The sequence below is a fragment of the Pararge aegeria genome, chromosome 5, assembly GCF_905163445.1.
Source record: "Pararge aegeria chromosome 5, ilParAegt1.1, whole genome shotgun sequence".
Lineage (NCBI taxonomy): Eukaryota > Metazoa > Arthropoda > Insecta > Lepidoptera > Nymphalidae > Pararge > Pararge aegeria.
Genome location: NC_053184.1, coordinates 12,448,758 through 12,472,874, shown reverse-complemented (window position 1 = coordinate 12,472,874; position 24,117 = coordinate 12,448,758). Strand labels below are relative to the sequence as shown.

General features: G+C 35.6%; 3 protein-coding genes across 3 annotated transcripts; all 3 read left to right on the top strand.

Moving 5' to 3' along the window:
- The first annotated feature begins 70 nt into the window (after window positions 1-70).
- Window positions 71-5,462, top strand: LOC120623858 (probable transaldolase). The gene is made up of 8 exons (XM_039890128.1): window positions 71-192; window positions 442-561; window positions 1,176-1,299; window positions 1,696-1,803; window positions 1,951-2,082; window positions 2,494-2,619; window positions 2,917-3,142; window positions 4,491-5,462. The coding sequence occupies exons 2-8, from the start codon at window positions 465-467 to the stop codon at window positions 4,674-4,676; spliced, it is 999 nt and encodes a 332-aa protein (XP_039746062.1). The 5' UTR covers window positions 71-192; window positions 442-464; the 3' UTR covers window positions 4,677-5,462.
- A 2,911-nt stretch (window positions 5,463-8,373) lies between these two features.
- Window positions 8,374-22,125, top strand: LOC120623631 (sodium- and chloride-dependent glycine transporter 1-like). The gene is made up of 13 exons (XM_039889720.1): window positions 8,374-8,643; window positions 8,801-8,960; window positions 9,849-10,136; window positions 10,933-11,086; window positions 14,600-14,732; window positions 15,265-15,399; window positions 15,556-15,659; window positions 15,759-15,996; window positions 16,254-16,382; window positions 16,463-16,672; window positions 17,556-17,729; window positions 20,105-20,287; window positions 22,066-22,125. Exons 1-12 carry the CDS (start codon window positions 8,563-8,565, stop codon window positions 20,249-20,251), a joined length of 1,953 nt encoding a protein of 650 aa, XP_039745654.1. The 5' UTR covers window positions 8,374-8,562; the 3' UTR covers window positions 20,252-20,287; window positions 22,066-22,125.
- Window positions 22,126-22,377: 252 nt separating this feature from the next.
- Window positions 22,378-24,117, top strand: LOC120623943 (probable serine/threonine-protein kinase nek3). The gene has a single exon (XM_039890235.1). The coding sequence runs from the start codon at window positions 22,378-22,380 to the stop codon at window positions 24,115-24,117; it is 1,740 nt and encodes a 579-aa protein (XP_039746169.1).

The window sequence follows — 24,117 nt, the reverse complement described above, 5'->3', positions numbered from 1 at the left end:
GTCAAACTCATTGTCCGATGTAGATGACAGCTTGATGGCAAAGTCAATTATTTTGTTTGAGTTTAATCTGTGCCTATTTACTGCTTTTAATTAAGGTTACGTTGTAGGTAATGCAGTGTTTGTTTTTGAAATATTTTATTTAAAAGTGCTTATTACAACTACAATCAATATTGTTACTTCAGTTGTTTACAGGTAAAGGAAGATTTTATAAACTAGATACTAGAACTATAAAGATTAATGTTGCACTTCGCTTAAACATCCATTTTCCTTATTATGTTTTCATTTATTATAACCAGTGGTCAACCATTAATGGAGGAAACAAAGGTTATCTCGAAGAACGAATGACAAATGACGCTTGCATTACGTTGATTTGATTATATGAGGTCACCTTCAAAAGCCGACCACTTTCTGTAATCATTTTTTCATTGCATTACTTTTCAGGTTAACGTGATTTTGTTAGCAGTATGAGCAGCGAACCTCAAGCAAAGCGTACTAAAATGAGTGCTTTAGATCAACTGAAACAATTTTCAATTGTAGTGGCTGATACGGGTGATTTTGAAGGTTAGAATTTATTTTCTATCTTAATCTTGAAATATTGAAGTGAAAAGTTAGTATTTATATATTCATGCAATTACTTAAGCTTAATTTAGTTTCGGAAGCGTGCAAATGTAACTCATTAACTTATATATTGCCATATTATTTTGAAAGTTTTTCAAAGTCAATCAAGTGATTTAGGAATTTACTTTGAAAAACTTGAGCAACTTTGTTTTTTGCAATGTGATAGCTTAAACTGTGTAATGTCAAACATATAACTTTAATGGTTTGCTAAGTTCATTCATGCTCTACTCTGATTGAAGAACATGTTTGGTTAGTTAAGTTACATTTTGATTCATTAAAAAGTTGCATTATTTTTAATCATCAGTCTTTATTGAATATAGCGTTTTGAACACAATACTAATTTGCCTTTAACAATTAATAATTTATTGTAGATAATTACTATTCATGAACCTTGGCACAGTTGTGTACCTCTGGTTAACACAGACATTCCACCTGTTATTAATCCTGATATCATTTTAAAAGTAATTTGTTAACATATTTCCTTTAGTGTAACAGTATATCTATTAATGAGAGTACTGAGTACTTATTAATTAGTTAATATTCTTTAATATTTCCAGCTATGAAAGCCTACAAGCCAACAGATGCTACTACCAACCCAAGTTTGATTTTATCTGCAGCTGGTATGGAACAGTACCAACATTTACTTGATAAAGCTATTAAATATGGAAAGGAATGTGGAGGGTTTGTATTCTAAATGTTACATCTATCAAACTCTCCAGTGCTCTTATATAGCAAAATATTTTCTAAATAGTGTAGACTTCATTATGCTACCATTGAGGCATTTCATTTTCTTTGAGTGTACATTCAACCCTTAGCGGTACATATCAGAAACGTAGATGAAACTTGCTTTGTAAATGTCGACAGAATGTCAGCCAAATATGGATGGTTTGCAGCATCTCGCTATTCTGTGGTAGGAGCTCAACTATTTATTGAATATATCAATTACTGAGCTAGTCATGGAGTTGTCTCAGTTACCTTGATTTATTCATTATTATATATCAAGAAAGACTTATGTCCTTTTAAATCTTATTTATGTATTCGGTTTGGTTTTTTAAAATTTTGTATTTGCTATTCCAGAACAATAGAAGAACAGTTGGGTGAAATTTTAGACATGCTGAGTGTGCTGTTTGGATGTGAAATACTCAAAATTATTCCTGGAAGGGTATCGGTTGAAGTTGATGCAAGGTATGATTTAAGGCAATACTAATTATTCATTGTAATTGCAAAATGTTCAGCCAGTTCATTAGACTTTCTTTAGCACCTCTTTCCTCATTTATTGCATAATCAATAGCATAAATAATATGTATAATAGTCCAGATTTTTATTTTTCAGGTTATCCTTTGACAAGGATGCTAGCATGGCTAAAGCCCTGAAGTTTATTACAATGTTTGCTGAGTATGGTATCAAGAAGGAAAGGATTTTAATCAAACTAGCCTCAACATGGGAAGGGATTCAGGCTGCAAAGTATGCTTATTTCACTTAATGAGATGTTATTACCTCTAGTTACCTGAGCTATGGTAGCTCAGTCAATATTTATTAAATCAGTGGGGGAAAATGTAGTAGTACTACCACCTTTTGTTTTAATGCATTTAGAAGGGTCTTAAGGTTTGTATCTCGAGAGATCTTTTATTACATAATCAAGAAGAGTTTCAGCTTTGTAAGGTGGTGAAGGTGATTCTCTGAGGTGAATAGGGTTCATATCAAAATTCAAAAAATTCAAAATTCATTTATTTCAAGTAGGCCTGTCTGTCTTTGTGTAGTGACTCTACGACTGTATCTGCAAAGGTAATAACATTTGTCTGCAAAAATACCTATACATTTACATATTTTTATTTGTTTTTCTTTGTTTTGAACAAATTTATTTTTATATTGTAGGGAGCTGGAAAAAAAGCATGGAATTCATTGTAATTTGACATTACTTTTCTCTTTGTACCAAGCAATTGCGTGTGCTGAAGCGAACGTAACATTGATTTCACCATTTGTGGGAAGAATTTTGGATTGGTGAGTATTTTTCTTTAATTGTAGTCTATTCTTTACACCTAAAATATAAGGCACTTTAAAAATCTTAGTTTTATTAGGTGATATTACTTATGAGAATGGGTTCAGCATCTTCTTTGCTACTACTACAGTCTACTGCGATCACCAACAAGCCTGACCAGCGTGCTGATTAATTATGTGAAGTCTCCCCTTGGAAGAGGCCTTTAGTCCACAGAGGGCTGTTAAAGGCTATTGATAATATTACTCATATACATATAAGTAAATACATTATTTTAACTAGAGCAAAATTGATCTTTTCAGGTATGTCGAACATACTAAGAACACTTACGAGGCGAAAGATGACCCTGGAGTTTTATCAGTGTCTCGCGTTTTTAACTACTACAAAAAGTTTGGCTACAAGACACAAGTGATGGGCGCCTCTTTCCGGAACACGGGGGAGATCCGCGAACTGGCTGGTTGCGACCTACTCACCATCAGCCCCAAGCTTCTACAGGAATTAGCTAATAGCGAACAGCCATTGAAAAGGGTGAGCGTCTCAGATTATCATTTACTTGCATGTTGTCTGGTCGCTTACTATCGGGCCATCGGGCGAGTCACTCAGCGGGCGATTGAGAGAGCGATGCTCTGAGATGAACGTGGAATTTGGAACTCCTTAGAGAAGACTTATGTCTAGCTGTGAGCGTCAATCGGTTGATATGATGATGTTTTCTGCAATATCGATCGGGTTTGTTTGATACTTATTCCCTCCCATATAATAGAGCCATAAAATATTAAATCAGAATCTACCAAATTTTATATAAACTGCCTGATATATTGCATGTGATTACTTAAAATGTATGCTATTAAGATATTGTATGCTTGATAAGATAAGATTTAATATTTATTTTATAGTTTTACTCTATACCTACATTTATTTTTAGCAATAGTTACCTACCTAATGTATGTATGTTCCACTCCGCATATTAACACTTTAATCACAAAGTCATAGTTACAGTTGAGCCAATTATATATACTACGAAATATATACTACGACAATACACACATCGCCATCTAGCCACAAAGTAAGCGTAGCTTGTGTTATGGGTACTAAGATGGCTGATGAATAATTATATGAATAATATGAATAATACTTATAATATATAGATAAATACCCAGACACTGAAAAACATTCATGTTCATCACACAAACATTGTCCAGTTGTGGGAATCGAACCCACGGCTTTGGCTCAGAAAGCAGAGTCGCTGCCCACTGCGCCAATCGGCCGTCAAACAAACGTCGTACAAATTATGTTGTGCATAAATCTCTAAACTAAACTAAATACTACAATTATTTGGAAAGAGATAGAACTTTTTTTAGACTTTTATATATATTTATTTTACAGATTTCTGTATAACAGAATTTTCACCGTTAGTGATCTTACGTAGGTGCTAATTAAGACTATTACTTGAAAGTGACAGTTGATTGGCGCAGTGGGAAGCGACTCTGCTTTCTGAGTTCAAGGCATTGGGTTCGATTTCCACAACTGGACAATGTTTGTGTGATGAACATGAATACGGGTCCACCCACAATGAGAAGTGTCCAGTCGTAGTCCATCAAGCTGTCCCAATGCATAACGGTGGACTCCGCACGCTTTTTAGAGCGTTATGGAGAATTCTCAAGAATGCCGGTTTCCTCACGATGTTTTCCTTCATCGTTAAACTGGTGATATTTTAATCTCTTAAAATTCACATGAGTTAAAATTAAATTTACTGGTATTATTATACCAAATTATTAATATTTTTATCGTCTAAAAAGGAGTATTTTAGTGTACACTAGTAAACTAGTACAATACTTTAATTAGAGTATGGGTGGTAATATGTAATTTTGTTTATCAGGCCCTGGATCCAAAAACTGCTGCACAGAGCGACATTGAAAAGATATCGTTGACCGAAGCCCAATTCCGCTGGCACCTCAATGAAGACCAGATGGCTACGGACAAACTATCCGAGGGCATTAGAAAATTTGCGGCTGATACCAGGAAATTGGAGTCTCTTATTAAATCGATGCTTGCAAAGAAGTAAAAAAAACAACGAACTAACTTTTTAGTTTGTAACCCATTCCAGTGTTACGAGTAAGCATGGTCACGCGTACTTTATTTTTCTTAAAACTTAAACAGTTATTACTTTTGAGTCGAAAATATGTTTCAAAAATAGACACAAAAAAAAACAAAATTATCTAAACTACAAAATTCTAATTCATAATTAATTTATATCAAATAGTTAATATATACTTTGCCTTTATTATGCTTATAGGGCAGTTTCGAATCATCAAGTCTGTCTGTTTGTAGTGACTACCCCCATTAATTTATGAATATATACTTGAAGCTCAAGTCTATTTTCTTATTTGATAAAGACATGTATAAGCGTGTGATAAAGGGCAAAAGGATATATTATAACTCAATTGTTATATCTATTATTAATACATACTTCACGTTAAATAGTACCGAAACAATGGTTTACATAATAAAACAAGTAAGAGACTGTGCAGATTTATGCTATAATCGTTGCTGTCTTCGAGCAAAGGTAAAAAAACCATGGCCTTCACCGCGCGTGAAGTAAAAATTAATCCGTGGTGGCGTAAAAATTAACAACCGCGCAAGAGACGATTCTGTATAAACTAGAGCCATATGATTGGCAGTAAGTACAGTCCATTCATTATAACTTGTGTCTTATATACTATAGGGGACTATATAACATAGTTATAGAGAATGGACTGTAGGGTAGTTGCAAATAATACGCGCCATTGCATGCCTTTAGTTCGCTTTGAATAAGCACTTATAAATCGTTCTATTTGGCACAAAAAAAAAAATGTTATATATATAGAGGACGGTATTGTTACTTACTTTTTTTTTCCGTCATACATACTTTTTCGACATACTTACTTTTTAAATATTTTAAATAAAATATTAATTGTGTTACTTTTTATATAAATGGGTTTAAAGGTTTGTAAAATCGAATACGTTTTCCTTAACTATGCATTTTATGTTGAAAAATTTACTCTTTCCTACTATAATAAAAATAGTTAAACAAATATTAGAGTTTAAGCGTGATGTGTATTTCCAAAAGGGTCCAACATATATTTTATACATTTACGTTTTTGTTATATAAATTTTACACTGTATTGTTTTAAGGTAATGTTTTTTTTGGTAATAAAAGATAATTAGAAATTGTTTTTTTATCTTACGGGATTTTTTTTTACTTAGCGCGTTTTAACTTATAACCTTTCATCCTCTATTAAAACCCCTGAAAGATTTGTAAATCCTGAAATATATACTGTGTCAATATAATTACCAATTTTTCCGATATAGCTTGAAATCTGCTACACTTTCATCCCTTTTTTAACCCTAATTAAAAAAAAGCTTTATGGGCTATATAGGCCTTCCTAAAAAAATGCAAAGATTGTTTAACAAACAAAGAAAAAAAACTATTATTTCTATTACTAAACATTATATTCACCTTTATTATTAGTACCTATAAAGCAAGATAGATAATTTTTGAGTAATCAATAATTAACGATACTCATTCGTATTTTAGCGGTAGTTTGTTGGTATAGTGGTTTTGGATGCTCAACTACGTTTCACGAGGCCTTTGATCAGAACGGCCGCGGAACAGTCGCCGCTGCAAAGGATATTTGCCCCGATGGCCATTTTGTGCTGGGCGCTAATTAACTTTGTACTTAGACGCTTAACTCTCTACAGCCTTTCCGGCCATACAGATGCATCATGGAGGGTCATGGATCACACAACTTCTGCGTATAGCCGAACAACTTCTTCCTGAGGCTCCCTGAGATGAGGACGTTGACTGACTATAGTCAGACCCAAGTATTTGAGATACTTATCAACCATTGAGTGAGTGATTCCAGCCGCCTTATGGAACTTATCGCTTCGGTTTTGTGAGGCGCTACCTTGAGTTCTAGCGCTTAGGTTTTGGCGATGATACTCGCCAACCGATCTCTGCGAGCCATAGCGTGTTTAAAAATGCATTTCCTTTAACACCCATCCAACAACATGTCAACATATTCGTAACAACTAACACACTAAAAGGGAAACCATTTGGCAGACTGACATACAGAACTGCGAAATTCTACAGAAGAGGCCCCAATACGCAGCCCTGAGGGACGCCTCAATTTACTATCTTCATATGCGTCACACCGTCTGTCCCGATGTATTTTATAGATCTGTCATGCAAGTATGCCTCGGCTTTGTTGCGTAAATTTCGGGGCATGTGGCGAATTAATGCTTTCTTATAATGCCCCGAGGTACGAAGTTAAAGGCCTTTAAAAAGTCCAGACTCACAAAATGGGTTGGTTATAAAAAAGAAAATTAGGAAAACCTGGCAGCGGGAGTAAAATTGAAATTGATTATTTTCTTTAGGCATTGACTTAGATTGCGTTTTTTATGTGGTACGAAGTTCACTTCTATGAAGAATCGGAAACCTCACTTGCGTGTCTGCTTGCATTTCCAAAGATTTTTTTTTAATAGGCAAGTATATTAGGATAGTATTTTATTCAAAGTACGTACGGATGGAAACTTATTACGGTGCTATTTTAATACCGTACGATTAACAGCAGGTGGCTAAAACTCACGCTACCCCACTAATCTGTTAAATCATTACCGATGCAGGAAGGCTATCGATATATTTTAGTAGTAGGTATTTAGGACTGGTAGGTATGACAAAAATATAAACCCATAACAGGCTTGTGTCAGTACACAGGCTATGGCATCAATATAAAAAGTTAGGTGTACCTAGTGATAACTTGAAAAATAAGAGACTTTCATACAAACTTTTATCCCCAATTTAACAACCTAAGGGATGAAATTTAAAAAAATATATAGTCTTTGTCCTTCCCTTTAGGTAATCTCCTTGCCAAAATTGATTAGAATCCGTTCAGCCGTGAAAAGGTAACAAAGAAACACAGTTACTGTCGCATTAATATTATTTGCTATTCGAATTGATAAGTTAGGATTAAAAATCTAAGAGTTGCCTCTGATGCAAGAACAGCATCATAGGCACACGCAGTTATAAGCAACTCTTAAACTTTTTATCAATACCTATAATATAAGTGTGGGCTAAGGGGGATAAGGACTAAGAAGGCGCAGGCCGCCGCGGCGTCTGTAATCAATAATACGTCGCTCCACTTTCCGCGACCTTCCGTATCACAACCTCCTGCCCTGCCTGCGTGGCTATACTTGCTGCCTATGCATTCAACAAACATACTCAATATAATATTCCTGCCCCTAAAACAATTTACGTTTAAAATACCCGAGGAAATTAAGCTGATCGTGCATAATTACATATTATTTTCTACCTAATATAAATAATTAAAAGTGCATAGCGAAATTCTCTTGGATATCCCATAATGGTAGAACGATGATTGATAATATTTAATCTCTACTTCACACGAGGTTTTTTTTAAACAAGTACGTAAACAATTAAACTGAGTCCTTGTTCTTTTTGTTATGCAAGGGTAGGATATTTATATGATTTTCGCCTGGGAGAGAACGTCCCCCAGGGGGCGGTGGAGAGGGTGCGGTGTAGGCGGAGGCTTGATATTGACCTAGATGTTCATTCAGAGTTCGGTCGATGCGAAACTTGACATCTGCGCGTTCCTGCGTTTCGTGTTTTTCAATTTAATGTACCTTTAATTCGTCTACAATATTTATTTGTTTTCCTCTCGGGTTATTGAATGAAGTTATTAAATTCGCACGATCATGTATTCTTCATTTCTGAAATGACGCAATAAACCAATCACGTTATTAATCGTTCGTGAAAATCCGGGAACTGTAGCTAATATGATGTAGGTAGGTTCGATGCTGTGTGGTCCCTGTGCAATCGGTGTTCAAGTGATTCTCGATAAAATGGCAAAGCTGCGTATTTTAATGAAATAGCTCTCTCTCTCCACAACATAATGAAGTCGGAAAAGAAATCTAAAACACCTATCCCCGCGGTGACTAAAAACATAGCCACCATGGACATAAATTACTCAGATGTGAGTATCGATCAAGTATTTTTTCAGGATGTTATTGGTGCTGTAACTAATATTTTTCTATCATGAATATTTTTAGTGGTGATTTGTATTTTTTCTTTGTTTGTTAAATAAATATCATAGTTCTTTAAATAAAAGAAATGGTGGTTTTATATAATAGAGTAAGGATGAGCTGGCAAAAGAGTCGACGGCGGATGAGTCGGAACCTGAACGCGGGAATTGGACTGGACGATTTGACTTCCTCTTATCACTGCTAGGATATAGCGTCGGGTTAGGAAACGTCTGGAGGTTTCCATATCTGTGTTACAATAACGGAGGAGGTATGTTTATTTAAAGACCTAAAGTAATTTCAAACCATCATTGAAGGCTTTAATTAAGATGAAAAACTATGATTTATTATGTTTATTAACTTGCTGTTAACTTTTGAATAGGGAAGGACTATTACGCTTTGATGTTATAAAGTTAACCGAAAATAAGTATTTAATACGCAACCGGACGCAGGAGGTTTTCATTTTAACGCGTATTTTTGGGCAATTTTTTTGTATACGTTCCTATATATCTAAATCTACGATATATTTATATTACCAATAATCTTAATCTATTTCAGTAATACTTTTTGCTTATTTTGTGACTATATCAGCCAATATAAAATTCAAAGTTGGTAACTCTTAAATGGTAAGCAGTAAATCACGCGATGAGTGCTGTTATTTTAGAAATGACAAACTAATTATTTAATACTGTAGAGTATTTAACGATTAGAAAAATATACGTTATATATTAACATTCTTTATGTTTGTCGCTTCTATATACCTACCAACCACACTATGATATACCTACTTCGAAGGGGTGTTATGTAATTGTAGCTATAATTTGATTGAAATTTGTAACTTTCCTAGAATAACTTATGGTTCGCTACTCGTTACTCTATAGGGTAAGAACATTCTCTTTGGCACTATAAGTGACATTCTACCTAGGTATCTATGCTCAGATGGGGTGGTTATAAAACCTATCATCCAACATTTCTTAAATATAGTTCAGCGTACATACCACGATAATATTTTGGATTTGTCGATATTTCGACTCAGTTGCATGGATATTTAAGAAATGTTGATTAACCACGAAAATCTTAGTTTAAAATCCGTATCATCCAAATGAAAAGCTATAGTAACATAAAAGCCAGTAAACATCGACTTTTAAAATCTTTCCAGGTGCATTTCTAATACCTTTTACCATAATGCTAATCATTGCGGGACTTCCGTTGATGTTTATGGAGCTGTCTTTCGGTCAATACGCTGCTCTGGGGCCAGTGGCTGTTTACAATAGATTCTGTCCGCTTTTCCGCGGCCTGGGTTATGGGATGGTCATCGTCTCCAGTATTGTCATGTTATACTATAATCTGATCATCGCTTGGACTATATACTACATGGTCGTGTCATTCGCGAGCATCTTTTATCAGTTGCCGTGGCAGAATTGCGACGCCGATTGGAGTACTAAATGTAAGTTGACTATATTTCATCATCATCAGCGTATTAATGCCCCACTGCTGGGGCAAGTCTTATCATTGATAGGATTTAGAGTTAATACCTACTTCTACGTTGCTTCACTATCATGTAAGTGCTAATGAATCGTTAATAGCCGAGATCGACGCGACGGCTAAACGTGTTCTCCGAAGCATGCCAAAGCCAATTTCATATTTCCAGGCTGCAACTGGGCAATTGCCTGATAAGTCTTAGTAAGACGCGGGAATCAGACCTAAGACCTTTCTTAGATTCTTTGAGATGGGCCAAAGTAAAAGCTATTTAAGATGGAACTCACTAGCGCAGCGGTGAGCGCAGCGGTTTAAAGCTGGAGATTCCAGGTTCGACCATCTACGATTGGAATACTAAATTGTTCACATCACTGTTGTTAGAAGACCGGCTGCCCGATTCACTAACTTCTCTAATGCCTGGCCAGGCCACCTGTTACCCCCATACAAAATATGCGACGAGTTGACAGCTGTAGCTATAAAATTATGCGTTTTGTAAGAAAAAAACCATTTGACAACTTATTCAAAAAGTAAGACACCAGAGCTATATTAAAAATATTGCGCGTTTTATTATTAAACCTATACCGCAAAAATTGTGAAAAACATATTCACAATTTTTGCGGTACGTGTAATTATAAATCGTCCACTGTGTTGGCGTAAAATTGTAATTTCATTTCAACGGCAGACTCTCACAGACAGCTCTGCAGACTTACACTGTAATCTTTTGTTGTGTATACGTAAGTATGAAGACTTCATTGTTGTTTTAGATTGTTACTCGTACGAGGAGGCTGACAGATGCGAGGCAATCAATGGGACCTACTACTTACGTCAATGTCTGAATCAAACTTACGCGGCTCTACATAACATCGCTGCTTTAGCAGATGTAGCTATACGTAAACCACCGGCTGAAGAATATTTTACGTAAGTTATTTTTCATTTTCAATTAGACTACAGGTAAGCCCTTGACTACAGTCTTACCTGTTCGTAAGTGATGATGCAGTCTAAGATACCCGTTACCGAGTTGTCGTCATCGAGCTGGAACGCTAGATCGCTTGGCGTCACATCTTTGTCGGGAGGTAACTAGCCACGGCCGAACCCTCCCACCAGACCAGATAAGAGACAATGCAGAATTTAAAAATTCCCAAATTGCCCCCGCCGGGGATCGAACCCGGGACCTCCAATTGTAAGACCACAGCATTCACCACTGCGCCACCGACAACCTCCCGGTCGTAAAATTATAAGTTAAATTAACATTTTAATTACCTTCTTTATCATGCTATACGTAGGTATTAGAGATACCTACGTATAGCATGATAAAGAAGTACGTACCAAATAAAAAAAAAAAATAGAAATACTTTAAAAGATCCGGTAATTTAACGAGTTGCTGAAATAATATGGCAACGAGCGGGTCATATTCATCATCAACATCATATCAGCCCATTGTCCTCCCACAACGGGTTTAGGCCGTAGTCCACCACGCTGGCCCAATGCGGATTGGTGGACTCCACACGCCTTTGAGAACAATATGGAGAGCTCTCAGTCATGCAGGTTTTCCTGCACCGTTGAAGCAATTGCTATTTTAATTGCTTAAAACGCACATAACTTGGAGGTGCGTTCTGGGATTTCATCTCGGCCATCCAAAAGTGAAGCCGAATATCTAGTACTGAGCTGGCACTACGTATAACGGAAAGTTCCGGCCGACCAAGTACGGAGACAAGCCCAGGGAAATAAGAAGAAGATATAGCCACTGAGCTAGCACCGATTAACGGGGCATATTATTTGGCTCTAATGTGTTGGATTGCAGGTTTTTAATCGGCAAGGCATTGGTATAGGTTCTCCACTAAGTAGACAGATGACTGCGGGTTTCAGAGGATTTCTCAAAGAGTCCTGTGTAGCGGAGTTCAGCGTAGAGAAAACAGTTATATCATGAAAATTAAGCTTAATTTGCTATTTGCTATTTGCTCATTGTTGACTTAACAATTATTCATTGTAAAGTCAACATCTTCTGAAGATTCTCCGGTTTCGGAGCGAAACGTGCGTAGAGGGTACGTTGTCGAAGATGTGTTTGGTGTAGAGAATAAGGATTGAAGTAATTATAAATTACACCATACAGATTCTCCCGCTTTTCGCGGACTATAGCAAATTAAGCTTAATTTTCATAATATATCATGCATTTCCGCAAAGTAACGCCTGCTTCCATCCAATATTTGAGAAACCAGTTCTAATTTACTTATTTAAACTAAGAAATAAATGCGCGCTATAAAAGTTGCTTATGCGTTATTTGACTTGAGCGAATAACCATCACTGCCAGGCAAAATTTATAGATGAATCTATTGATAAATTGTTCCCCTATATAATACATTTTAATTGTGTCCCGAGTCTCAGTGAAGGGGTGTAGGCTATCCGGGGTAGGTGTCCGAGATGCATCATACGATTGTTTCATTTGTTTGTTGTCAACATCATTTGTTTTTTGAACTCTTATTAAGTTTATTTTGAACTCATGCGCTCATTGCGCTCAAATTCAAAATAAACTCCTTTATAGATAGAGTGCTTAGAAAGAGACCTTAGGCTTGGCTACGTATGGTTAGTTACTAGGAGGGACGGGTTTTCGGCGCAGTGATGAGCCCAGTGACATTATGCCAGAGGTACCGGGTTCTATACCCGGCAGGGGCAATTTATGAATTCATAATTTCAGATTTTTTCTGTTCTGGTCTGTTGGGAGAAATCGGCCGTGGCTTGTTACCACCTTACCGAAAAAGGACCGCTAAGCAATTTAGCGTTCCGGTACGATGTCGCGTAGTCCCGATTATGGGCTTAGTCATTGAATTAAAAACATGCAGAATCCTCATTCAGCCATTATTGCAGCAGTGCATTGTGTCCAAAAACAGTGAAAACGCCCCGCGCACGTCTCACCTTACACCCGCGGAATGTTGCTAGCTCACAACTTTTTTCCCATTTTCCCATGTTATGTTGAACGCTTAGAACATTAGAGGTTATTAAACATTAAATTATTACAGTCAACTGTTAAATGGTATGAAGTGACTAAGCGTTTGTTCGAGAAGCCAATCTAAAGTGGTGGTTTTTGATGCTTTAATATTACTAGAGTACGCGGTTTCTGTGTGTTCTTAATTCTGTGGGCTTAATAAAACTGCCATCACCCTTAACAAGTAAGCAAGCTGCCAAGTGAGATTATAGTCAAGGACTAACATGTAATGGAATAAAAAAAAGGTTTAGGTACAAACCATTGGCGTGCACGGGTCGTGCAAGCGATCATATGCATCCTGTCTACAATGAATGAATGAATGAATATTTTGTAGAAATAGATTATTTTGCCTTAGAACAACGAATACACAGAAACACGAAGTATTGAGTAAAATCTAGTCCTAACTAATATGATAAATGAGAAAGTTTGTTTGTTTGTTGAACCTTTATTAACGAAATAGCAACTTGTTAAGCTAAGTACTAAGTTCTTAAAGGTTACATAGGCTACTTTGTATTCCTGGAAAACTTGACGTTATAATAGTTCTTAGCACTATCCACTTGCAGTGAATAATACGAAAAGTTCGATTGGATTTCTGTAGGGTCCTTGGATGGGTCAAATAAAAAACTATTTCTTGAGATAACAAATGAATCCTACGTTGAACCAGTTTAGATAAGTACCGTTATGTCTTCACCGTATTCATTTGGTAGGTGGGTACAATAAATAATGTATAGCGTTACTAACTAGGAGAACCACGAGTACTTGAATAGTAAAGTATAACAGGTTACGTGTTCCTGCCAGTCATAAGCTCGCGTACGGCAATTCCTAGCGGTAATCCTTCGGAATCTCTGAACGAAATCATTAAGCATCCTAAGATATCGTACAGAGATCGTAGATTGTAGATATAGATCTATATATTATTTTAACGTCTATCTTCTATACTGTAACATTCATAAGCACGTTTTCCAATTCCGTCTGGTTCCTCTCCACCCGGTTCGGAAGGAAGATTCTACCCAGAAGAAACCGGCAATATAAAGTATATTGTTGCTCTTTTCCAACATAATTTTCAAACTAAATAGTTTTTTATCTATTGTTACCGACATGAATCGGAGCGGCCGGCTTCCAAGCTACCTTGTCATTAATTAACATTGCTATTATGTATTAATAGTGTGCGGTACGAAAATTTAATATTATATTCATCTTAATCATTCCAAACAATTAACTTGTCCCATTGGATTATTTTGCCTCCCTTATACAGGTTGTTTTGTCTGCAGGAGATCATTTCAAGTGATAACCGTCTTTGTGCTTTTTATTTTTATATTTATTTTCAGAAAAAATAAATTGGTTTAGGTACCTACATTTAATAGATGTTCTGGCAAGAAGTTTAACAAGGTTATTTTGAATGTTACTTACATAGGATACTAGATATTAGAAAACGTGCATTCTTGTTACAGAAACCAAGTACTTGGGCTATCTTCTGGAATTGAAGAAACTGGTCAAATCCGTTTGGGTATGGCTGCTTGCCTTTTTGCCGCCTGGCTTATCGTGTTTCTGTGCTTATGCAAGGGTGTACAGTCATCGGGCAAGGTTTGTACTATATCTTAACTATCGTATGCTAGCTATTTTAAATTGGAGATATAGAGATTTAAAGTATAGCGAAACTCCGACACAGTATATATATATATATATATATATATATATATACAACGTGTAACGGAATTACGAAATATTATTGAGGGGTGTGTAAGTATATTTCATAACAAATCACCCTGTAAAAATATAATTAATCAAAAAATCATATATTTTTCCATATAAACTAATTCAAAACATTCTAAGTGTTTACTTATGACAACCCTATTGAAGGTAAAAGGCCGACACGTGAATAGTACCTACGCCTACCTAATAAAGTGACAGAAGTCACTTTCTTAGGTAGCCCTGAGGCTTTATCTGATTTCTTTCAGGAAAAACTATCGCAAAGGTTTACTGGAAAACTTTTACAGTTCCGGTTTCACAGATAATTCTCAGAGACAGTAAATAAAGTACTTCTAAGGACCCTCAAGTGTTATTTTTAGATGAGTTGACAAGATGGGTCCATAACGTTATTTTGTCTTTTTTTCAGGTGGTATATTTCACAGCCTTGTTTCCGTACGTGGTATTGGTAATTCTATTTTTTCGTGGAGTGACATTACCGGGGGCATCCACTGGAATTCTCTTCTATCTGACACCAGATTTTAGTCGACTTGCTAACGCTCAGGTATTGTACATTTCATTAATAACGTAGACACTGACTTTCATTCTGTTATCAAAATCAAATAAGTTTTTATAGTTGTAAATTTATAGTTGGTTTTTATATCTTGTAAATTTTACCTATTAGGTATGATAAAATTTTAATCTGAAATTATTTTTTAAGGTATGGGGTGACGCCGCAGTACAAATCTTTTTTGCGTTAAGTCCAGCTTGGGGAGGTCTAATTACGCTTTCTTCTTACAACAAGTTCTCTAATAACTGTTACATGTAAGTATCTATAATAATTTAATCATTTCACAGATGTTTGTTGGCGTAGTTGAGCAACCAAATTGGACACAGTGACAATTTCAAATTTTTTCTTTACAGCGATTCACTGATAGTTGCCGTATCAAATATTGCAACGTCATTTTTTGCTGGTTTGGTAATTTTCTCCGTAATTGGATTCTTAGCCCATGAGCTAGAAGTGGGTGTGGATAGAGTGGTGGACCAGGGCGCAGGTCTTGCTTTCATAGTTTATCCGGAAGTGGTAACTAGATTACCAGTTTCACCGCTATGGTCCATTCTTTTCTTTGTTATGCTGCTAACTCTAGGATTGGACTCACAGGTATGCTGTATATGATCTTGTACTCATGTATTTCTTAATTACTTGCTAATATATTTCCAACAATTAGACCATTGAACCAGCGGTATTATACCGAAGTATATTTGCGAAATATCGCACTATTTATGCGGGACAATACCATTGTATTATCCCGCATAAATAGCGCTATATTTCGCAAAAATAGCGCTATTTTTTTTCGGATAGGTTTAAGTATATTTTTTTCTGCTTGTCACTTTTTGTAATTATGGGACGTTTTTTAGTTCGCGCTCATGGAGACAGTTACAACAGCAATACTGGATCGGTTTCCCACATTTCGCCAGAAGAAAGTCTGGGTTGTTTTAACGGTTGCGGTATTTGGATACTTTGGTGGCCTAATTTTCACGACTAATGTAAGTTTTTCTTTTATTAACAAGCCCCGCAAAATTGTATTGAAAGAAAAATACATTAATTGTATTGGATTGGTCCTCAGAGTGGAATGTATTGGTTACAATTGATGGACAAATATGCAGCAAATTGGTCCGTTCTTATTATTGCTATTGGTGAATGTATTTTGATTGCCTGGATTTATGGCGCGGAGAAGTTCTGTCGTGACATACAAAGGATGATTGGAAAACAATCGAAGCTCTGGGTTGTATTTTGGAGCGCCATGTGGCGGCTGATAACACCAGCAGCCTTAGTGGTAAGTACTTTTATATTCTATACAATATGCTCAATCTATTTATACTATACTAGCTGTTGCCCGCGACTTCGTCTGCGTTTGATTTTGATTTTGTTTTTTTTGATGTGGCATTCAATTTAGCCGTAGTTCTAAAAAAAAATTAAGTATTCAGCCACGCTAATCGGTTATAATTTGTCGGAATTATGGTGTTAAATCGTCAAACACTTTCATCCCATCTCGTTGTAAAAAAAAGGATCCTATATTACTTCTAACACTACCAAGAATATGTGTACAAAGTTTCATGAGGATCGGCTAAGTAGTTTTTGCGTGAAAGCGTAACAAACTTACATTGACATTTATAACATTAGTAGGGATACTGTAGATTCTATCCATACTAATATTATGTGAAAGTGGGTTATGCTTTCCTCAACGGCTGAACTTAGCTTAACGTTATTTGGCACAATTAGGTATAACATGCACCTTAGAGACAGTCATATATAATATGTATTTTATTTAGGCGAAAACGATCGCTCAGTTTAAATAAAAATACGTTACAGATATAGCTTGCACCCCGGAGGCAGGCTTCTTCGTTTCTGATTCGCACCGTAAGGATCTGAAATTCATTACCAGCTTCCAATTTCCCCAGTAGGACCTACAATATGAGTACCTTCAAATCAAGAGTGAATAGACATCTTCTAGGCAAGCGCGCTCCACCTTAAGCTGCGTCATCACTAGGTGTGATTGCAGCCAAGCGCTCGTTTATAAACATTAAAAAAAAAAGATTTTTTGGTAGAAAAACAAAACTGTTAATTGTTACGTAATATTTAAACTGCTTATGGTAGTGTAGGTCAGTGTAGCATACTATGCAGTATGGGCCTTCATTTACTACGTGGGTTGTTTTCAGTTTATACTGGTGTTTAACTGGATCGAATACAAACCGGCGTCATATGGACAGTACGTTTACCCGATGTGGGCGGACGCAGTTGGCTGGACGCTTGGGGTACTTCCCATTGTTGTTGTTGTGTTAATGGCTGTCGATCAAATATGTAGCGGACCTGACGACCTGACGATTATGGAGGTAAAAGATTTTTCTTCAACTCTTTTCAATTTAATTGTTTATACACTTGTACGACATATACAATTGTAGCCTTATTAATTGTATCATGACGTACCTGCAACATCTCTAAGGAAAAAAAGGTTAAATTTAGAGATCTTCCTGTACTTCGTACTGTGCAGCTATGATTCCTGAATTACTAATTCTTTTACTTTGTACGAATTTATTTGTAGGTATGATGATTTAATGTTTACTTGTGAGATTTTAAAACATTGATTTAACATGTTACCTGTTTTAAAATAATTTCAGGCATAATCAATATTTTTCACGTTTTCTTTACTGGTCAACCAAAGGATCTATTTTATTTAGGTTGACCAATCATAATAACTAATTAATTACTATGATTAACGTTACAAACATTTTGTAATTTACTGTAATATATATAACATTATAACAATACTATTTGGGTAAAAAACACCTGAACGATGATCTTCCCGGCGCAGTGGTGAGTGCTGTGGTTGTATGTTGGAGGTCCCGGGTTCAAATTTGGTCTGTCTGGTCTGGTCGGTAGGAGGCTTCGGCCGTTACTAGTTACCACTAGCAACAACGACGTGCCGCTAAGCGAGTTAGCGATGTCGCGTAGAAACCGATGAGGGATAGGTATGGACTTAATATAACTGCCAGACTCCCTAAAAGGTAAGCTCGCTACCATCTTTGTCTGCATCCTCACTTACCACCAGAGAGAATGAGAAGGGCTAACTTGTAATGTGTAATTACCTCATTTAGAGTTTGTATTACAGTTTGTACTAGAATATTATGAAATAGGTAAGTGGCTAACTAACTGCATTTCAAACAAATTGTTTAGCAATCCTCCATGTACCGACTTATCTGTTAGTAAATTGATGTTAAATAGAGCGACTAATTTTGAAATCTTTAGACTAACTTTTGAAGTAAGTATTCACAACTGCAACTGTAGTTGATATAATATTTATTATATTATCATTATTATTTAAAAAAAAAAACACCGAATTGATAACTTCCTCCTTTTTTCTAATGATTGACCTTGACGTCCTAAAAATGAGGATTATACCTAGGTAATTGTGTGTTACACCGTTCGTAATTTTACAATTTTTAATAGTATTTTTACCTACACTTGGAGGAAAATATCAATTTTTATAACATTAAAATGCATATAAAAATGTTTGGAACCAGGACAGGATTTGAACCGGCGACTCTTGAGCAATCACGGCCTAAGCGCTCCCCTGCTCATGCCAGAGAGTCGCAGGTTAAAATCCTGTCGGTTTCAAAATTTTTTATATGCACATTAAATTTATAAAAAACCGTTAGTAATATTAAAACAATACCGTTTTAAGCCCCTTGAAGGACATGAAAATAGCTTATGAAAATAAATGTTTCCATTGGTAAGTTCGACGTCGTTATACTTACCTGGAATCATTTTTAATGTATTATTTTTGTCATTTTGCGAAATAAACTAAAGCAAGATGTTCCATTGTCTTATTCCATCTGTCTTTATGGCAAAGTAAGCTCTTTTAATTATTTTTTCTGTTTCAAATTTAAACTATTATCAAAAATTCTTAGGTAACTCGTATTTAAAAATAAATTTAATTACTTTTATAATTAAATTTGGATGGAATCAATAATTAACATCTATATGGCTCATTACCAACTTGACAGTTTGTGAGGAAAATAATACCTTTATTTTATGTCACTAATAAAATAAAGAACTTTCGGAGGTATTTAGAGTTTTAGTCTATGTACGAAGTAGAGTTTATTTTTTGTATAGTAGTAGTAGAGCTTTTCATGACAAAGCACGTCCGAGAAATTACTACCGCCAACCAATGCAAATTTCTGTGCGTAGCAGCATTTCAAAATTCAAAATTTCAAAAAAAAATCTAAATTCATTTATTTAAAGTATACTTAATATAAGCACTTTTGAAACGTCAAGTATGGTCTGTTTGTAGTGACTTTACGACCGGTACGGAAGGCAGATTCTACCGAGAAGAAGCCGTCAAGAAACTCCTTAACTAGGTGTTAATCGTCTAAGATCGATAAACACAGGGCGGCACATTTCAGGATGTGTCCTTCGCATACCCTAAGAAGTTTTGGTCATAACAGACATAGTAGAGGTAACTGACAGACATTGGTCTGCCATAATAATTGGCAGAAAGTCTGTCAAATATTTTATAGGTATTCTAAAAAAAAACAAAATTTTAAATGTCGTTCGCTCGTCCTCTCATTTAGCCATATAAAAAAGTGTCGCTTGAACAGTGTTTGAATCGTCTCTGGTACAGGCCAATGAATAAAGAAAAATACAGATAGGAATATAACCCGAGCGGGTTAATTTATGTAGTTCCATCATCACTCACAATATGTTTCAGAAAGCCCGAATGCTGGCTCGGCCAACCGAGGAATGGGGTCCAGCTTCTGGACCAATATGTAGCGCCGTTTTACGTGCCGAGACGGAGCTGTCACCACCTGTACTGCTGCTGCACGGCCGCCCAGTTCTGCGCGAGCGGGGTGCATGACCCCCGCACGCCCATCCGCTCATTGCTATGCGGAAGGTAAGTTAGGATATTATCACACAAGCAAAAACTAAGAGTACTCTAAGTATAGGGATTCAGATTCATTTTGATAAAAAAACGCCAGTTAGAAAGGGATATAAAGCCAATGGGGTAAAGTCTCTCCGATTATTGTTACGCGAAAGGTAAGTAAGGATACTTTTCATACAAGTACAAAGTAGCAATACACTATAGGGATTCGGATTTGTTTTTATACAACGCTAGTTGGAAAAGGAGTACTGAGACGATGCGGTAGCCTCCATCGGCCCCCAACAATTGCCTTGCGTAAGGTAAAGTTAGGATAATATTCATACAAGCAAAACCTAAAAATACACTTAATGTGTGTTTTTAAGTTTGCAATTAAATATATTATTGCTTTAGCGGTGAAGTAAAACATCGTAAGGAAACCTTCACAATGGTCTCAAAGGTGTGTTGTCTACAAATCACCACTTGACCAGCGTAGTATCCAACGGCCTTTCTTTTCTAAGAGGAGACCCGTATCCTGTGTTCCGGCAATGGATTGGTAATGATAATGATGATGATGACACATGTAAATGCAATTTTAACTCATTGCAATTTACAGTAAGTTGCGGTTGTTAATGTTTTTTTATTAAATTACCTACATTAATATGAAAATAAAAATTAAGTATTAAAATATATCTAGTTATTAGATATACCCCTTACCCCTTTATTACCCTCTTTTATCTAGCCTTGTTTGATGTAGTGTCATACCTGATGGGATGCAATAATGAGGTCTAAGCTGGAGCACTATTGCCTTATCATTCTTTCCTTGAAGGTATTCAATATACTAGAATAGCGTAGGTATTCAATATACTATAATATACTAGAAGAGCGTTCCACACCCTAGCGGTTAGAATCAGAAACGAGGCTTTGGTTGACATCCATTTAACTCGTACTTTTCGTACAAGTTGATTAAATATAAACCTAATACGAATTACAACGCTCACAGTGCAGTAACCGCGCGGCGCGCGTTTCGCTGGTCTGAGATTGAATGGCGAATTAAAAAGTCATGAAAACTATTAGCAAACATAAAAATATCACGTATTTTTATAAACATAAAAATATTAAAAATATTCGGGTGTAGTTTTTAAAAGAACTTTTTCAATTAAGCTCTTAAAATTTTAGAACGCAAAGGCTGCTATTTACTATTTATTTATTTCGTATGTTAATTAGATATATTCCCTCGCAGACTTTTTTGTAGGTAGGTACTAATAAGTACTTCAATCATGTAATACATAATTGGTATGTATCATCAATAGTTTTCTTAGCGCAAGCTAAGTAATGAATTTCATATGCAATATTTTGTTACTGGTTATAATATTGCAATTTTCTGAAGTATCTCCAGTTTTTTCGGAAATAAATGATAGCCTATGTTACTTCGTGATAGTTAAACTTTCTTTTGGAAATGGCTTAATACGGTCAAGTACTTTCGAAGCTTATTGGATAAAAACAAACAAAGAAATCTTTGCTCTTAATAATATTAGTATATATTACATTTCAAGATTGTGAAATTCCTCAGCACTATATTTGTATAGTACCTATTCAAAACAAAAATATACACGTAACTTTAAATAAGTATCGTAAAAAAGACTGACAGATAACAAGACATATTAAATACATATTTGGATCCTTGTTCTTCATGTTACTTTTATATTCTGCGTTTTAAGAATATACCGCATTTTTATTGATGCGCTACGTCTAATCACTATCACTACTAATAATGATTTGCTACTGAACATTAACATGTGTTTTTTTTTCAGGCCTCTCACGACGGTGCTGATTCAAGTTCTATAACCAGTGGTACAGATAATGAAACAAAGAAATCTACAACCAGTTTTAATAAAATGAAAAAAAGCTCTATTAAGCGAAAAGTTCAAAGTTTCAGTCATGACTCTGATGACGGTATAATAGAACCATTACTTCAAACCGATAAAGAAAAAATCGAGATTGCCAATAGAAGTGCCAAATATTTATTAAATAAATCTAAGACTGAATCGTTACACGAGAAAGATAATAAAGTTACAGATGGTTATGCTGATAAATACTCCATACCTGTAAGCTCAACTAGTAATATGGTCATAAATAACGTGAAAGAGAGCTCAATTTCTACTTCGTATATCTGTGAAACTCCCCCTATTCATAATCATATGAACACTAATGTATTTAGTGTTTACGATGCATCGACAGGATCAATAACAACTAAAAATCCAATTCTTGTTGAAATCGACACAAGCAAACCTGGACGATATAGTCCGAGTCCACTTATTTTTACAACTGCTAAAATTCATACTGACAGCAAAACAAAACTAATGGAACCAGTACAAGTTACACCCGTACCGATACTATCAACAATTGAAGGTAATTTAGTAAAAGCTGGAATTGCTAGCAACGCTGACTCAAAAGCTATTCCATTATCTAAAATCTCTTCTGAAGGTGCGAAGGCTTTATCTGGAAAACCAGAAATTAATTTAGTATCAACTTGCAAAGATAAATCATTATTACCGACAGTGGCACTTTTTTTTTCAAATGAAAAAATTAAAAGTGAACCTTACACCACAAATTCTCTAGATTCTGCGAATTTACCCCATGAAGGTGAAAAACTTTGCAATTTCCGGGATACAACCGGTAAACCTAAATTGGCAAATAATGATACTATGACTTTGAAAGGACAACCTGTTAAGGAACTTTCTACTACTGAAAACAATTTTTCTACAACCGATAAAGTCAAGAAATCAACAGAAATTTCGAAAAGGGCTGCTTGTAGTAAAAATACATTAGAAAAAGATAGTTTGATAGAAAAATCAAACGAAAGATTTCCTGATCCTGACAATATTGACAGTAAAATATCGCCCGTGGACTTTAAAAATCAAGAAAATATGCATAAAATAAATATAAAATCACCAGATGGACCGAAATCGCATTTGATTTCAAAGGATAAAGTTAATATAAACGCTTCTGTGAATGGTAACAAAAAATTGCAACGTCAAAAAAATGCTTTAACAGAAGCCATTAATGATTCTGTAAATAACATTTCAAAACCAAATACGCAAATTTATGGGAACGAAGCCGAAAAGAATATCAGTACAAAATCTGACAAAGTTACCTTACCTAAAGTTGATTCTAAAATTGACTTTGCTGCTCACGTTACCCTCCCGATAGATTCAAAGTTTTCTACTATAAACACATCTACAGCAAATCAAGCAAAGGGCGTATGCGTTACGACTCTACCGCCGACAGAAAAGAAGCCTTCACAGAGTACAATATCAGCTTCGACATCTAAAGTAAAATCTATTACAGAAAAGGTAAATTTAAATCCCATAAGTATTCCTAAATCTGCGAGTAAACCTTCAACACCTCAAACTAATGTTAATGAAACTAAAGTATCAACAACTTCACCGATAAATCTCACTTCCACTGGTCCATTAATAAACAGCAAATCGACTGCCATTCCCGTAAGTGTAAAACCGGTTGTTTTATCATCTTCGTCTTGTTCTTCGCAGTCTGTTAAGACAGATTCATCATTGAAATGTACTGTAACAAAAGTTAATACAACCTTGCCCTCGTATATTGTATCCACAACTAAAACTAAAATAGGTTCTACATTTACTTCTGGTACCCCAGCAATAACATCAAACCCCCAAATACAGAAACTACCAATCAGTGTTAATACTAATAGTGCACAAGTCAAATCATTTTCAGCATCGGCTGCTAAATCCTTACCATCTACATCAGCTACAAATGGTACTAAGCATACAAATGTTTCTAAACAAACGAAATCAAAACCGGATACTATTAAAAAAGATAGAGCTTAA